The sequence below is a fragment of the Lissotriton helveticus genome, chromosome 1_1 (genome assembly GCF_964261635.1).
Source record: "Lissotriton helveticus chromosome 1_1, aLisHel1.1, whole genome shotgun sequence".
NCBI classification, from domain to species: Eukaryota; Metazoa; Chordata; class Amphibia; order Caudata; family Salamandridae; genus Lissotriton; species Lissotriton helveticus.
In genome coordinates this window covers 1,389,915,735-1,389,932,156 of record NC_136057.1, presented here as the reverse complement: position 1 = coordinate 1,389,932,156, position 16,422 = coordinate 1,389,915,735, and the positions used below count along the sequence as shown (strand labels likewise).

Sequence of the window (16,422 nt, the reverse complement as noted above, 5' to 3'; positions counted from 1 at the left end):
ACGCCCATCTCATTTCATCATTTACAACGCGCCCTGCTGTATTATTCGGGTAAGATCTGCTGTTATGTGAAAACAAAAACTGCCCCTAAATAAATAGAGAATTAAACTTCAAACACGTGATATCTTACCTTGAATTATTTCAGTTTAATTAATTAGGCAGGGAGATCTTTTAACGTTTCACCGACAGGGACGCTTACTCTACTATCTACAACGAGCCTTGCCGAACCTTTCGGGTAAGACATCCTGCTGTAAGAATACAAACGTTCCTACAAATTAGAAAATCATGCACAAATCCGTGATAACTCACTCTGGAACATATATATTTTTTTCATTGAATTAGGCAGGGAGATCTTTTAACCATACTACCAATCATCTTTGGAGTACTCAAAAAACCAACTATCTTTATATGAACATCCCCTTAAAATCTAAGGTAAGCTCAAAACCGGGTACAATTGAAAATTAAATAAAACACGACTCGAAAAACAGTGAAAATGTCTTAATGTAACAAAAGTTCTTATATGAGTCATTTTTTCCGACAGGGAGTTTTCCTTATCAATATTTCACCGCTAAGAGCTCTGCTAAACAATTCTGGGTAAGAAGTGCTAACACTACTTAAATCACGCCAATGAGTAGTGAATTAAATGTAATCACGTGAATCCAATACCATCTCTTTTTAATTATTTCCGTTTCTTCCCACTGCTTTAACAAAATAGGCAGAGAGATCTTTTAAATACATCGATAAATCTAGGAATAACGAAGAAAGTTGAAGATCTATCTAATACTGAACTACATGAGCTATCCGGCAGGCGGGATTTATTAACCCATTTTTATAGAATATAAGGTAGCTTCTTAAATAGTTTAATTATATTAGATCTATCTAGCCCAGTAAATCTGGATATAAGAACTGAAAAGAAATTTTCTCCTCTTTTCATTTTGCGAAAAATCAGGATAACATCACCTAACCAGAACATATTTGGACATCAACTAAGCATCCAATCAACTATTGATGTCATAATCTTGAACATTAGTTGTGAGTATTATCCATCCAAGACATGCTCAACCAAATTGTTGAAACAACATATATGGAAATTAGAAGATAGGATATATACAACAGAAAATGATAAAGTTATACACTAACAATATAGAGTGAGACTGTCCGAAGAAATAACTTCGTAAAGTAGGAATATATATGAACTTTATTCTTTTTAATTGAGCCATAATCAATTTTTGAAAAATTTCAAGCAGTGATATGAGGGTTTGAATGGGACAAGGAAGTGAAAAGATATATCTATAACATAAATCAAAGTTCAGATATAATGGCTACAACCTTAGGAAATAGAATGATATATGTCTTTGTTTACAGATTTCTTAAGGATGTTTAACTAATATACCTTTTTAAATATATCTCTTTTTAGAGCTTGTGTGGCTACTCCAGAAGAAGGCGCTGGTTCGCCGAAACGCGCGTAGAGACACTAATTGCCACTTCCAGTTTTTTAATTGGTTTCATATGTGTTGTCATTTATTGTTACAAATGTATGTTTGTCTTACATCCAATAGATAAGACAAGATTTTACTGATGTTCCATGTTCTCCTTGTTTTAAACTATTTGTATGTTGTGTTTTTACATGATTTAAAATAAAAAGACATATATTTTCCTAAGTAACTGTAGCCGTTTTGTCCATTAATACAATACAATGTCTAGATGTGAGTTGCCTAGGTTGTTTTTTGTCATACAGTTTATTTCCCTGGCCTAGGAACTATTGTATCCGAATCTTCAGGGGGTCCTTGTGGAATACACGCGTATGTCTTGAAGGGTCCACTCAGTTCCTCTGAATGAGAGGTTTGTGTTTGAAGGGTGTTTGTGTATAATAGCTGTGGCATATTGCAGTATGGTGGTGTTTAGTGATATCTGTAGTACATAAAGTTAGCTGTTTACCCGCCCTTGAATTTTTCCCTGCACCGCTGTCTACATTCCTCATTGACAGCATTTGCCATTTTAAGCCAGTGTCTGAATGCATAAAAGCCTCAACGAAGCAGGGTGCTTTCTTTGTGTTCACTTTTCCTTGACCAAGATGGTTTTGGTCAGCCTGAGACAGATGGTCTATTCACCCCTTTGCGTGTCCAGCTCTGTCCTTGCCAGTCAAAGATAGCTGACCCTGGCAACTGTCTCTGTGTCCCTAAGGTACCATTATAAGGGCCTGTGTGCTATTCAATACCATATTATTCAATTTTCATTAACACTACATTACAATTAATGTCAGCACAGTTGTATTTACCTTTATAACTCTTCATATTCTCTTCGGGTTCCTCAATTTTTGCACGTTTATTATGGTTTACTTTTGCCATAATTTTTTTTATTTCTGGCTCTGGACCTTGAAATTTTACAGCATTACACCTGAAAGAGTAGACAGGTTTCTTGGTATAAATGAATAATCACAAATGTTCTTTTACTAGAAATAAAATACAGTACTTAAAGGGTCTCCGTGGGTCCAGTACAGTGATATTACTATTCACATACAAAACACACCAGGTCTAAAATTGGTAAACCCAGTCATAATTTTTCTAGAACCCTGGAGGAATAGGCTCGCAATCCCGGATGTCCTAAATTCCACCATCACTGCACTAGGACCCTGTATGGATTTGCACATAATAATCCAAGTGTCAAGCGCTGAAAACTAGCTTCAAATAATTTTATACACTCTCACAAATGCATATCATACCATGGCTCCGGTAGGCCATGGGAGATTATAAAAAACAAGCGCATGTGTAGTTATGGTCTGCATTTTTTTTTTTTTTAACAGTTCACTTGCGATCATATATGGTAATGTTTGAGACTGACGGACCAAATTCAAGATGTTGATACTATCTTGATGAGAGAATGCTGTCCATCTAACCTGGTATTATGTTAACGAAAGTCCTGATATGATAGGGACGAAATGCATTGGCTGATAAATGAACTTTTTGTACAGAAATGTATAATTGCAGCACAAAATTACAGATATATATTTTGAACAAACAGTAAAGTGAAGTCTTTTGAAAAAGGAGGTTATCAAGATTGCTTACTTGGAAAGTTTAAGTGCAGCTTATGTTTTGATGGGTCAATACTCTTTTTGGTATTGATACGTTCGACCCGCTCAGTGAGAGTTTGCATATGGTGCCTTTGTCAAGACTTGGGGTTCGGTTTCTTGATTCCAGGATTATCTGTGTGTTTGATTAAGGTCTCCAACCAGTAGCCTGTAAGCTACTGTCACTCTCCAGATACCTCTGTGTAACTCACCTGTGTGCAGCCCGGCTTATTTAATTAGAAAGCTTTTGCTTGGTTGAATTATTATGCATATAAAAAAAAATTGAAATTATACAGCACTAATAATAATAGTACCTGTTGATGCGTTTGATTGAACACAAGTAGCTCTCAGTTCAGAAAAGGTTGGAGACCCCCGGATTAGTCATTTTACAATGTGTGATCCTGTCCTTTCTGTGATTGGATTATGACATTATTTCAGGACGTCGTGCTTTGGTAATGTATGCTCTCTCGTTTTGACTGTATGGTCTCCCTAACTGTCACACCTCTGATACCTGGACCAAGTTGACAATCCTTAACCTAACAAAGTCATGATCAGAAGACTATTAGACCTGGAATTTTACATGACCACATGGTGTCCAACACATTAAGAAGCATGCAATTTCATATTTCATCGGTAAAGCAAACACGTTTTCCTGCCAACTGTATGACAACGTGAATCCAACAGCAGTGTGTGCCCCCAGTATTGGATTCAAAAAGTTGTAAGGTGTAAATTTGTGCCCCCTGCCCTGTGTGTCCAACCCCAGCTATGAATATCTATAATCTTCATTTCTAGATTTTATGTCCCTATTTAACATTAATCTATCATGTACACAAAGGCCTAGGCCTACCCTTGATTTGCGACTGGTCCCAGATATATCCTGAACCTAGAGGGGTGCACATATCAAGTCCTCAGTACTTACAGAAGGATTACCGTCCCTGTCACAAGGTCATGCATGTAGCAATGCCCTGCACCCGCTTTGCTTGAGCAGTTTTGCAGCAAGCCATGACCACTGTCCAACACAACTCCAGTGAACCTGCCTGCAAGCGGAAGGCCTACTGCGTCCCTTCGCGGCCAGAAGAGCTGGCTGAGACAATTTGGGCTACCAAACCTGGAGAGACTGTGTGCTAAGACAAGGGCGGAGCACTACACCTACCTAGTGATTATGCCACTGATTTCCAGTCTGTTAGGAGTACACTGGGAGGCACAATTTCCTACAGAGGGCCCCACCTTTAGGCACCCTGTACATGCATTTGTATATCAGGTATCTATCAACTTATTCTTTAGTGGGTAGTATTTTGCCCAACTGTAAAATAAAGTACTTGTCTTTTTTCAAAAGGGAAGCACTGGTCTGGACAATCATGTTCTTGTGCTGCTGAGTGCATGGTTGAGTGCGGAGTTTGTGTATAACCCCACATTAACCTCCCTGAGAAGCCGGTGGATGCTCACCATCACTACTGCTGAGAATAGTGTGAAAAAGGTGGTACTTGGCCCAGTTTGCACAGCCAAAGTAGGACAGGCGCCAGGAAAACAGAGGCAAAGGACCCCAGCCCCCATGGCTGTGGCCCAGAAGCTCATGCCTCCCCCTTGCTAAACAACCTGATCCCTTTAACCAAGGCTATCTGTCCAACAATGAGTCTCAAAATCAGAGAGTACAAACATATATCCTGTCTAACTCCTCTTTTCTCTCACATCGAGGACCTCTACATTGATGTAGAGTGTGGACGTCAAGGATACTTCCTGGGCCCATATTAGGAGTGATCTGTCAAATGTAATAGACCCCCCTGCCCACAGTTACTGATAGCAGAGGTACTGATTAACTTAGGGAGTGGAGAAATTCAACACAGTAAAAGGAGGATCCAGAGGGTGCACTAAGAAAGCAGAATCTGATTCCTTGGTAATTCTTCACAGGGAGATTTCAGAAGAAAAGATTTCTGGGTGAAAGTAAAGAGGTCTGTGGTGTTCCTGCGGATCTTATCATTCAGATGGGACTGATAAATCTTGTTACCAGTGCCATCGGAATTAAGAGACCACTCACAATGAAACGAGGCCCTAGAAATCAACGGTCCTCCTTAATCGAGTACTCTCTCAAAATTATGAGCATCTTCCAGCTGTCAAAAACCTCTGCAGAGATATGAATTTGGCACAAAAGAATTCTCTTGATGTCAATGCAATTTTTCGATGTTGAGGTTCACAGGAAATGGAATGCATCACCAAGAGACCATTTCAGCTATCTAAGGGAAAGTCATACGGATACAGGTAGGGCTAAAACCTCTTGGTGATTCTATTTTTAATAGTGCATTGAAGAAGGGATTTGCATACTAGCCCAGCAATGACTGTAGAGAGGTCATATGGGTACGAAAGGTAGACTCAGTCTGTGAGCTCTGTTCGTGAGATTCCTAGCACACAGGATAGTTAAAGTGCATTGAGTCAAGTCTCCGTTGCAGGCCCTTGGCTCTCCCCGATCAGCGTCCACGAGCAGGAAAGGGAAGGACTTCTTTGCTGCTCAATGGACACCAGTAAAACCAATCCTGGAGCTGCTCTCATGCTGACAGCAGCTCTAGGACTGGTGGGAGCAGTCTATCCCAGCGCTCATTTTGAGGCTGGGAGACTGTGCCAGCAGTCCAGGAGACTGCTGGATGCACACTGCGCACATCGGGCTGGCCGTAGCAATAGAACCTGCCACCCCGACATACGCACTGCAGGGGCAGCTGTAATCCTTCAATTCCAGGATTCCGCCCGCCCCCTGCCTTCGCACTGGAGCGTTTAAGTAAAATGGCATGGTCATGCCACTTTACTTATTTGTGTGTGCCTGCTCCTCCGCTCAAATGGAGAAGCCACGTGTTGGAAAAGGAGAGCGAGCGCTGAACGCCGGCAGGGACTCGAAGTACCAGGAGTCCCTGCCTGACCCATCACACCTGGTCCGCGTTCGGCTGTCAGTCCCGCCCACAGGCAGCTACCCGTCATACAAAAGAGACTGAGTTACCCAATGCGTGGGAGCGTCCCGGGGGAAAGCCCGGGACAAGGGCGGGACCGTCCAATGCCGGAGGAGGCCGGGCTGGGCCACCCCCCCCTAAGGCTCGGAACATCGATAGGTGGGGCTGGTGATGTATATTGTATGTTGTGGTTTATAGTTCATAGTTTCCAGAGCTAAGAGGGTCCTATTGTTCTGCCTACATTCCTTGTATGTTGTAACTGGTATAACTGTTATAACTGCCAAGATGTTGACCGTAGGGAAAGGGAAAAAAAGCGTGACTAGCTGCACAGGTGGGTCTATAACTAGGACCATGGACAAATTTATAATCAGGGCTGCAAATGTGTTGGAACGCGCGATAGCTTACACTGAGAAGAGATTGTCGACCGATCCCTCTTTTTTCAAGCGTTCCTCCCTCGGCACTTTCAGGGATGTAGTTACACCCGAACAGCTACGTTCCAATACCCCCCTGGTAGAAAATAGGATGGATTCTAGTAGATCGGTGGAGGCCATTGACCTATCTGATGATTGTTCCACAGTGGCTACTCCCACTACGAGTCCCTTACTTGAGGTTAGCACTAGAAAAACCCACACCACCCCCAGCAAGCAGGGAAAAAGGAAGCGGGCATACAAATGGGCAGGTGTCCGAAAGTTATTAAAACCTCCAACTCTAGTAGGGCAGCTGCTACGTTCTTCCAGCCCGCTACAGATGGCACATCCCACTCTAGTGAGGTTTGAAAGATGCAGCCTCCCAAACTGGCCCAGCACCTGCCGCCTACGGCACAGCTTCCTGAAAACTTATTTGGCCAGATTGAGCACTTGATGAAGTCACTGATGCTCCCCCTGTTTGAAAGAATCAAACTAATCCTTGAAAATTTGGGGAAATTAGAAAATATTGTGGAGGCCAACTCCGTTGCTATACAAAAAGGCTTGGACCGTGGGATAGCCCCCAATCATCCAGCCCAGGGAGGGCCAGTGATAGCTCCAGGTGAAACCCCTGTACTTAGTCCAAATCCTAAGCCCCCTGCCCACCCCCCAATTTGTTAGCCGGGGTAATGCTGAGCCCAGCAAGTTAAATCTCCCAACTGCCAACAGAGGTGAAGTACTGGTGGGAAAATACAAGAAGGTAGCGGAAAGATCCACAGTGGTGGAAGAGGACTCCGCTTAAGAGAGGAAGGTTATAGGTGTAGAAGATAGGGGGATGAAGAAACATCCCTGCGTTGATCTCCCCCCAAATTTTACTGTGGTTCTGTCAAGGGTACCTGAGATTCCACATGATAAGATGGAAAGTCACAGAGAGCTGAAGAATAAAGTTATTTTCTGGCTTAGTAACTTTAGACCACTTCCTCCCCATGTTAACGGTGAAATACTACTTGTAAGGAGGGTGAGCTGGTTGGGTAGTGGATGTAAGGATCAGGCAGGGGATTGCATAATTGTTAATTTTAGAGACCCCAGAGAAGTCAGGTTTATCTGTGATGGAAGGGAACATTGTGGGGAGGGTATGATTAAAACGCTTCACCCGAGTTATTTCTATCCTCGATCTACCACAGGCATACCTCTGCTCCCACGGAATTGGCCTGAATTTCCTTTCACCAAACAGAACAACCATTCTAGACTAAGGGGAGTAGGTGGCCCTCAGAACGATTGTCTAAGACCTGATCTTACGTTCCAGCTTGGTAATCGCTATGAGGCCCTTTCCTCGCTTGAAGTTAATGACTGACTGGGTTTACACCCGCAGGCATATCTGGTCGGGGGGGTTGGCTTGCGAGGTGAGGCTTCTACATTGTTATCCGTTAGCCCCATTCCACCATTGGCGAATGTACCTTCTAGCCCCTCATGCTATGTAGTCCCAGCCCTTGAGGAACATCTAGTGGCTGAAGTAACAACCAATGGCCAGATTGACCCCCATAACCAGAGGTCAACCTTGGTTCTTGTCTCCTGGAATATAGCAGGCCTAGAATCAAGGGCGGCCTCTGACGAATGGGGCTCGTTTGTCATGGGAGTGGATATCTGGCCTTCCAGGAAACGTGGTCTATTAACCCTGTGTTCCATGATGGTTACCAAACTTTCACAAAACCAGCTTTAAGAGGGCACAGAGGGAGGCCACTGGGGGGGTCTTACGTGCTGGGTTAGGCAGCACGAGGGGATTACAGTAGAGGAGCTAGTACTGGACAGCCCGGACATACAAGCCATTAGAGTCAAATCCGTTAAAGGTCTTGACTTGCTTCTGTTCAACGTATACGCTAGAGGCCTTCCGGGAGGGAGATCTCCACAGGTTGTTTCCACTCTAGAGACATTCTTGGCTGAAGGGCCCCCAAACGTCAATCTTGTTATTGCGGGAGATTTTAATACCTGCTTTGAGCCCCTGGATAGTGATGATAGTAGTCTTAGTGCTGAGGTTGATGAAATCTGGGGCATTCCCCAACTGAATCTTTCCCCCATTAAAAAATGGTCTGAAGCAGCCCTTCAATTAAAAGGGCTGTGCTTGGAATGGGGTCTAAGGGCAACAAACGGTAGAACAGGGTCAGACGCTGGGGGAGAGGTGACCTTTGATAATGGCAGATCAAAAAGTAGAATTGACTATATCCTAGTGAAAGTCGAGTTCTGGCACTTAGTCAAAGATATGGTTGTCCAAAGCCGCCCTGAGTGACCATAACCCTCTGGTCCTTACATTGAAGGATGAGTTTTTGTACCCCATGCGAACCCGCAGCCGAGTCTGGCCTTAATCAAGTAATTGTAGCCAATGACATGAGGAGGGTACGTTGGGCAAAGGTTGCTCTTGATGAAAAGAAAGTGCATGAGATCAGGGCCCTCGTCTCGGGGGTCGCTAAAGAAATGTAATAGTTAAAACCAGGAGGACTGTAAGGCTCACATAACCGTGGTCCATAATGACCTTTTTTTAAGCTTAAAAACTTATTTTATGAACATCAAGCCAATTAGAAAGATTTCCACCTTGAACCCCAACTCAAGGTATAATGCGACATGTAGAGCCGCCCATAAGGAGTTAGTGGCAGCAATTAAGGCAAGGAACCACAGTATTGCTAAACAAACCCGCTTAGTTTATAAATCTTCCTTGAAAAAGGCTAAAAGTGACTGGGATGAGAGGCGCTGGCAGGATCTTCGGACAGCATGCAAAGGTAGAAACATGACCCGGTTTTGGGAACTGGTTAAATGGGGTAACGGGCAATACTCAACAATTTCCATCAATAACGTAGAGCCCCATCGTTGGGTTGCCTTCTTCGAAGCTCAATTCATGAACAGTAACAACAATAAGGCTCCCGACCTCGCTCCCATACTCCCAGATTCACCTCTGCTCGTTAATACTAAAGAGGTCGAGGTAGTTTTGAAGGCCATTCCTAGTGGCAAGGCCCCGGGGCCTGATTGTATCCCGGCGGATCTATTCAAGCAGGACCCTGACTTATGGATCCCCTATATTACGAACCTTATTAATGGGATAGCTAGGGGAGCGCCGATCCCATCATCCTGGTGCGGTGCGGAAAGCATCCCTATTTATAAGAAGGGTGATCGTTCTGCTCCGGCCAATTACAGGCCTATAAGCCTTATCGATGCCCTCCAGAAAGTTGTAGCGAGAGTAATCTTGGGTAGGATTCAGCTTTGGATGGACGAGGAATGTATCCTCTCCCCGTTACAAGCTGGGTTTCGTCACCATATGGGGACATTGGATCAAGCCTTTAGATTTGTTATGCTCTACTGGAAGGAGGTTCTGTTAGGTAAGGGCATGATCTTCGCTGCATTCGTAGATTTAAAATCTGCGTTTGATTTAGTCCCACGATCTAAACTTTAGGATGTTTTGTTGAATCTGGGAATGCCCAAAGAACTGGTTGCTCTGGTGGTCAGGCTCCATAGGTCCAACAATGCACGAGTCCGCTGGGGAAAGCCAGGGGAGGTCACCGACAAATTTATAGTGGGTAAGGGTGTCAGGCAAGGCTGTGTCCTGGCCCCTACATTGTTTTCCCTTTTTATTAACGGGGTGGGGCGGTACTTTGACAACCAGCCAACGGATGCACCCATGCTAGCAGGCCAACGAGTCCCCCTTCTCATGTTCGCGGACGATACACTGATTTTATCCAAGACGAGACAGGGACTCCAACTAGCATGGTCTCGTTTTGAGGAGTTCTGCCGCGACCATGAATTGGTAGTAAACATTAAGACAAAGTTTATGGTCCTTCATGGGGCTAGGCCAGTATATGCGAGAGTTTTCATGACAGGAAACTCCTGGAGCAAACCAATGTCTTCACCTACCTGGGAGTCACTTTTGGCGATAGATTGTGCTGGTCTCCCCTGCTGAAATTATTGGTGCTGAAGCACTCCCAACTAGCCGGGGTCCTGCTAAAGGAACAGTCTATCAATCACCAAACCTATTGTTCCTGTTGTCAAGATGTATACCACTAAAATCATTCCCGCCATTTTGTACGGGGCAGAGATATGGGGCGCGTGTAACTTGTTCCAGTTAGCACAGGCCCAGAATAAATTCCCGAGATCTATTGTAGGCCTCCCCAAATCAACCCATCGGATCCCCCTCTTGCTAGACCTGGGTTGCCAGCCAATTGAGGATATTGCACAGTTTAGGATGCTGGCGTTTTGGAGAAGACTATGGATCACTCCTGAACTTTTCTTATTCGCCAGGGGTTTGATCGAAGTTAGGGGGTTGGACAAGGCAAACAACATTGTATGGCTAAGCAGTATCAAATCCCTGCTTAGCAGGATGGGGATGAGAGATTTGTGGGAGTGCCCTGAAACTGCGTCATTTCCAACCAAATCTGCCTTTAAAGCTGCATATTGGATCCTCATTAAAACTGAGCGGTTCTCGTCTGACCGGTTCATCTTTAACCAGAGCTTACTGTGATTTTAAAGATGAATCTTCGATGGAAAGCTATTGGGATCTAATAACTAAACCCAGTGATCGCAAGCTTTACCATCAGTTCAGAGTCGACTCTTCCTACAAGGAAATTTACTAGTAAATGGTCCCCTGCGCAAGTGCCACGTGCCAGTTTTGTCCCGAGCATACTGAGGATATCAACCACCTCCTCCATGTCTGCCCAGCCTACCAGCTCCCCCGAAGTACGTGGCTCAAACCTATATGTAGAACCTTGGGTACCGGTCTCGCAATGGCCGCTAAAAGGCTATTAAAAACAGGTTGCAATGAGACTACTGTTATTGAGGTGTCTAAATTTTTGAGCTGTGCTTGGGCTATTCGGAAAAAAAAAAAAAAAAAAAAAAAAAAAAAGAGTGGGCTCTTTGAGCTAAATGAATTATTGTATTAATTGGCTTGACTGACTATTTTTATAGGCGTCGCCGTTCTTGTTCTTATATAAAAAGTCTTGATTATACCAGATTCAATCTTTTCTTAGTATGGTTTTAAAGTATTTCCGCTATTTATATTTTTAATAATTTTTTTTTTTTTAACCGACAGTGTTAAGATGAGTTTTGACCCTTGTACACCATTGTATTTAATTCTCTGTCTTTTATGATGAATAATCGAAATAAAGACTTTTTTTAATTGAATTGAGAAGCTACCTGGTACAGGTCCATGGAGTGAAAGCACTGCTCCTACAGTCCTGTAGGGCGACCCATGGCCTCAGAAAGGTTCTCTTAAATATAATCACAAAGAGAAATAATGAAGGCTTTGCAAAAGTATGAATATGTAGACAATCTTTGGTTTTTAGTGGCCCCAAAAGGTCCTGGGAAGAGTAATTTAAATTATGAAATTAATTCAGGGAGAGGGTCATGGCAAAATACCATATAGGTAAATTTTATTAACATATTATGCAAAAATAATGATAGTTACTTCCTATTACAGGTGCTCACATATGTGACAAAAGTGCTCAAAGTGACTTTAGTGAAAAAATATTAAAAAACAGTTATATACAATTATATACAAGGATGTCACACACAAGGTTATTCCCGCAGAAAATATATACAGTAGAATAGGGAAGTTTTCCTTGAGTTTGTCGACGGCGTTTCGATCTAGAGTATTTTAGGTCATCATCAGGACGTGAGCTTCCCTGAAATTATTAATAAAATTAAATTTTAATCCTATGGTATTGCACAAGATTGAAAACCAAATTAATTGATGCTCCCAATGCTCTGAAGTTCATACACTTTTTGGACATTATTTAACAAGGGCGAGCAACCCTGAGCTACACACATTCATTTTAAGGGTGTATAGTTGCCTTTGAAACACAAGCTTATTTACGCGCTTTGGGCTCAGACGAATTAATGAGCTAAACAAAATCACTTTACAACGATGGAGCTTGGATTAATCAAATACAGACTTATTTACGCGCTTTGAGGCTCAAGCGTGCCGGTGAACTCACTTAAAGAAGTTTCTCAACAATAGTTTGAAACGAAGGAGAAATTAATTCTGCAGGTATGGTAAACCACACTATCTGAAATTTAGAGAGAGATAATTTTAATAAAGAGATTTATACAGTGGTGTAACCAAAGTGTAATCAAAGTGGAGACTTACACGATATCTGTGCGATAGAAGTCGGGGAAATGGTGAGATTGGTACTATTTACAGTTAACTTCCGCGTCTCCAGAGGGTCATCTATAAGCAATTAGAAACTATTTAGATTTGGTTTTCTATTTGCGAGGTAGACTATGGTAAAAACAATTTTACATCTTTACCGTTGCCGTGTTATTTCGTTATTCAATTCGTTGTATTTGATGGAGGGAACTATCATACAATGTATGTCCCAGGTTAAGTCGTGTTGCGGCGTCAGGGCGGGAGCTGATCAAGAAAAAGAGAGAGGGGATTGAAGATTAAATTCAGCCCTCCCGCATCAAGATGCGTACTTAAAAAGAGAAGAGAACGTATCTAAAGCGATGCATGTACTTACTAAATCACCGCAAAAGGTCTACGCCGTAGGCTGCACCTCGCTGTCTCAGTAGTTCAGCGTTCTTTCGAGCACTACCATTTTCAAGTCGGGATATGTTTAAGCGCATGCGCCAGCCGGTTCACATTTCGCGCATGCGATTCTTATAACGCGCATGTCTGAAGGAGTAGTGTCAATAGCGCGATTTCCTGCCGATTTTGTATTTTTAAGCAAGCCAACTAGTTTCTAGTATTTTTATAAAGACAGGTGTCATAATGTCTTCCTGGAAAATGTAATTATTATTGCTAGAAACCACTTATCTATTTTACATTTGCATGCTTATACTTTTACATTTTCATACACAGGACATCATCAATAATACAGTTTTTTCAAGCTGGTAATTATGTATTTTTAGCCACAGCTGTTCCATTGGTCCAAAGTGTTAAGTCCTTTCTCAATACTTTTGCACAGAAAAATCCATTTACATTCTAGTCGATTCAGAGTTGGCTGCGGATTGCCTCCTCTTACATTAGGTACAACATGGTCAATCACTTGCCACCGTAAGTCATTTTCAGAGTGTCCAAGTTCCATATAATGTTCAACCAAGGGCGCAGTTAGTACCTTACACCGTATTCGGCTCCTATGTTAACTGATTATTTAAGAGCAGAAATAATACCAGTGGGCCTTCAAGTACGGAATGTCCCTGCCATTTTCACTCAAGATCCAAAATTCAAATCAGGTTTTGCACACATTGGAACCACGTGTTCGCGCCATTGGATGGTGCTTGGTATCGACACAGCAATAGAACATAGCAAACAAGAGCTTGAACAGATAAGGATATTAGAACAGGCAATAAAAGATCTTGATTCCCTGGCAGATGCTAAAACCTGTTTGGATAAAATTGACCGTACTATAAAAGACTTTGAGGCTTTTGAGATCCACAAAAAAACAACTAAAGTAACTAAAGATATAAAGAATTACAATAAAGATAAAACCTATCCCTATCTCCAGGAAGATTTTTTCTCGATAGGTGCCCAAGAACAACAAAAATTTCCATCTGGCACCTGGGGTAGGTTTAAGAATAGAGCCCCTGTAACTTTCTCAGTCTCATCAGCTGAATCAGATGGTTCTGATGGTGTAGAGGGTCCAAGCACTTCAGCCTACAATAATTCCCATTTTTTAGGCAGAGGCCAACAGAGGAACACAGATCCCCCGAGAGGCAGAGGACGAGGGAGAGGCAGATCCAGACCGAGGTACAATTTCAACCCGGGAGAACGCCAGACCAGGAATCGCTTCTATCAGTGGGGCAACCAGTATTAAATATGGAAATTCCCACCCAATCTAATATGGAGACCATACCCATATTTAACCTCTCAAGCCATCAATTAAACTCTACAGATATCTCCCTTCTGAGTAGAGGACTCTTTGTCCCAACTGAAAAACCTAATTGGTTCAATATCCAGTCAGAATTTTTTTCTTTCTTTCGAAAAATAAGATTACAAACCTTTTTCAAAGATAGAGAGGCTGTTCAAAAACAATACGACAGGTTTACGACCACCCTCCTCTTTTAATCCGGCAAGTAGTACCATGCCACCTGAGGTGTTAACTTTTGAGCATTTAATCCTCAGAGAATTGGAAAATCTGAAAAAGGAGTATAGGTTTACACCGTTCAATATCAGTAAAGAAGAAAGAAACAGTCTCATTGAACTTAAACAGAATGACAAAATCGTGATAAAACCATGCGATAAAGGAGGCGGGATTGCTATCCAGGATCGTTCCTCGTATGAAGCGGAAATTTTTCGCCAAATAAACAATACCCTACATTATGAGAAATTAAGACATAATCCCACAAAAGAAATTAGTGAAATAATCCAGCAGATCACTAAAGAAGCGCTAGAGGACGGGTACATAAGTAAAAATGAATTTCTGTTCCTTAACAATAAGGAACCCCGAATCCCAGTGCTATATACACTCCCAAAACTTCATAAAAATCTGGAAACACCACCGGGAAGACCTATCCTTTCAGGATGTGGCTCGGTTGTGGAACCTTTGGGGAGGTATATTGACTTCTTCATAAAGGATTTGGTAAAAGATACAGCAACATATATGAAGGATACCACACACCTAATAAGCCTTGTTGAATCACATCCGTACAACCCTGACTCAGAATTATTGGTTACTCTAGATATAGAGTCATTATATACTAACATACCCCAACAAAAAGGAATGGATGTAATTCGTAAACGCCTTAATAATCGTCCAGCCCCACACCAGGTCCCAACTGAATTTATAATGAATCTACTAGAGATTGCCCTCACAAAAAACTATTTCATTTTTAAAGACACCTACTACAGACAATGTAAAGGGACCTCTATGGGAGCCATTTTTGCTCCAAATTTTGCTATATTGTTTGTAGATGATCTAGAATCCACCCTTGTTTTGAATGCAAACAACCCCTACCGTGAAAATATCCTTAACTGGCACAGATATATCGATGATGTGTTTATGATTTGGAAAGGTGAGGAAGACACATTGAAAGAGTATTGTGAGTGGCTCAATAATAGCCAGACAGATTTGAAATTTACCTATAATTTTGATAGACATCAAATTGATTATTTAGATGTCACAATCAAATGTCATGAACAACAGCTGTACACCACCCTCTTTAGGAAGCCTACAGAGCGGAATACGCTGTTACAGTATCAGAGTGCACATCCAAGGGCACTTAGGGACGGCCTCCCCTATGGCCAGTTCCTGCGAATCAGGCGTAATTGCAAGTTCAAACAAGACTTTTTCCAAGAAGCTGAGATTCTATGCTCCAAACTGACAAATAGAGGCTACCCTAGGAAGCTTGTAAGGAGAGCTATGAAACGTGCATGGTACACGCATAGGGAACATCTTTTTGAGCCAAAAAAGAAAGATCCACTAAAAAGAATAACCTGTGTAACGACCTTCAGCACAGTCAGTAATAAAATCTGCAGAGTTATTAAAAAACACTGGCCTGTTTTAGCTCCTTTAGAACTTGAGACAGGGATCCCCTTATTTTCATTCAAAAGAGGCAATAATCTGAAAGATCATTTAGTGAGAGCTGCCTGCAGTACTAATAAAAATACCACCATAGAGACATGTTTGAACCTTCCACCTATTGTAGGACACTACAAATGCAATAACTGCACTGCATGCGTGTTTACGACTAACACAAAACTGTTTGAATATGAGAATTGCAAGTATAGTCTAAAATCTTTTACGAATTGTAATTCAAAAAATGTCGTATACTGCATACAATGTCCATGCAAAAAACTGTATATCGGCCAAACTACACAACAGATCAAGACAAGGATTTCACAGCATAGGAGCCGAATACGGTGTAAGGTACTAACTGCGCCCTTGGTTGAACATTATATGGAACTTGGACACTCTGAAAATGACTTACGGTGGCAAGTGATTGACCATGTTGTACCTAATGTAAGAGGAGGCAATCCGCAGACAACTCTGAATCGACTAGAATGTAAATGGATTTTTCTGTGCAAAAGTATTGAGAAAGGAC

At 42.2% G+C, this 16,422-nt stretch overlaps 1 protein-coding gene across 1 annotated transcript in view; it reads right to left on the bottom strand.

Moving 5' to 3' along the window:
- LOC144825350 (E3 ubiquitin-protein ligase TRIM39-like) overlaps window positions 1-16,422 on the bottom strand; it is an 85,692-nt gene that overhangs the window by 34,458 nt on the left and 34,812 nt on the right. Inside the window, exon 5 of the mRNA XM_078684145.1 lies at window positions 2,277-2,395. Within this exon, the coding sequence (XP_078540271.1) occupies window positions 2,277-2,395 (119 nt within the window). The remainder of the gene's footprint in view (window positions 1-2,276; window positions 2,396-16,422) is intronic.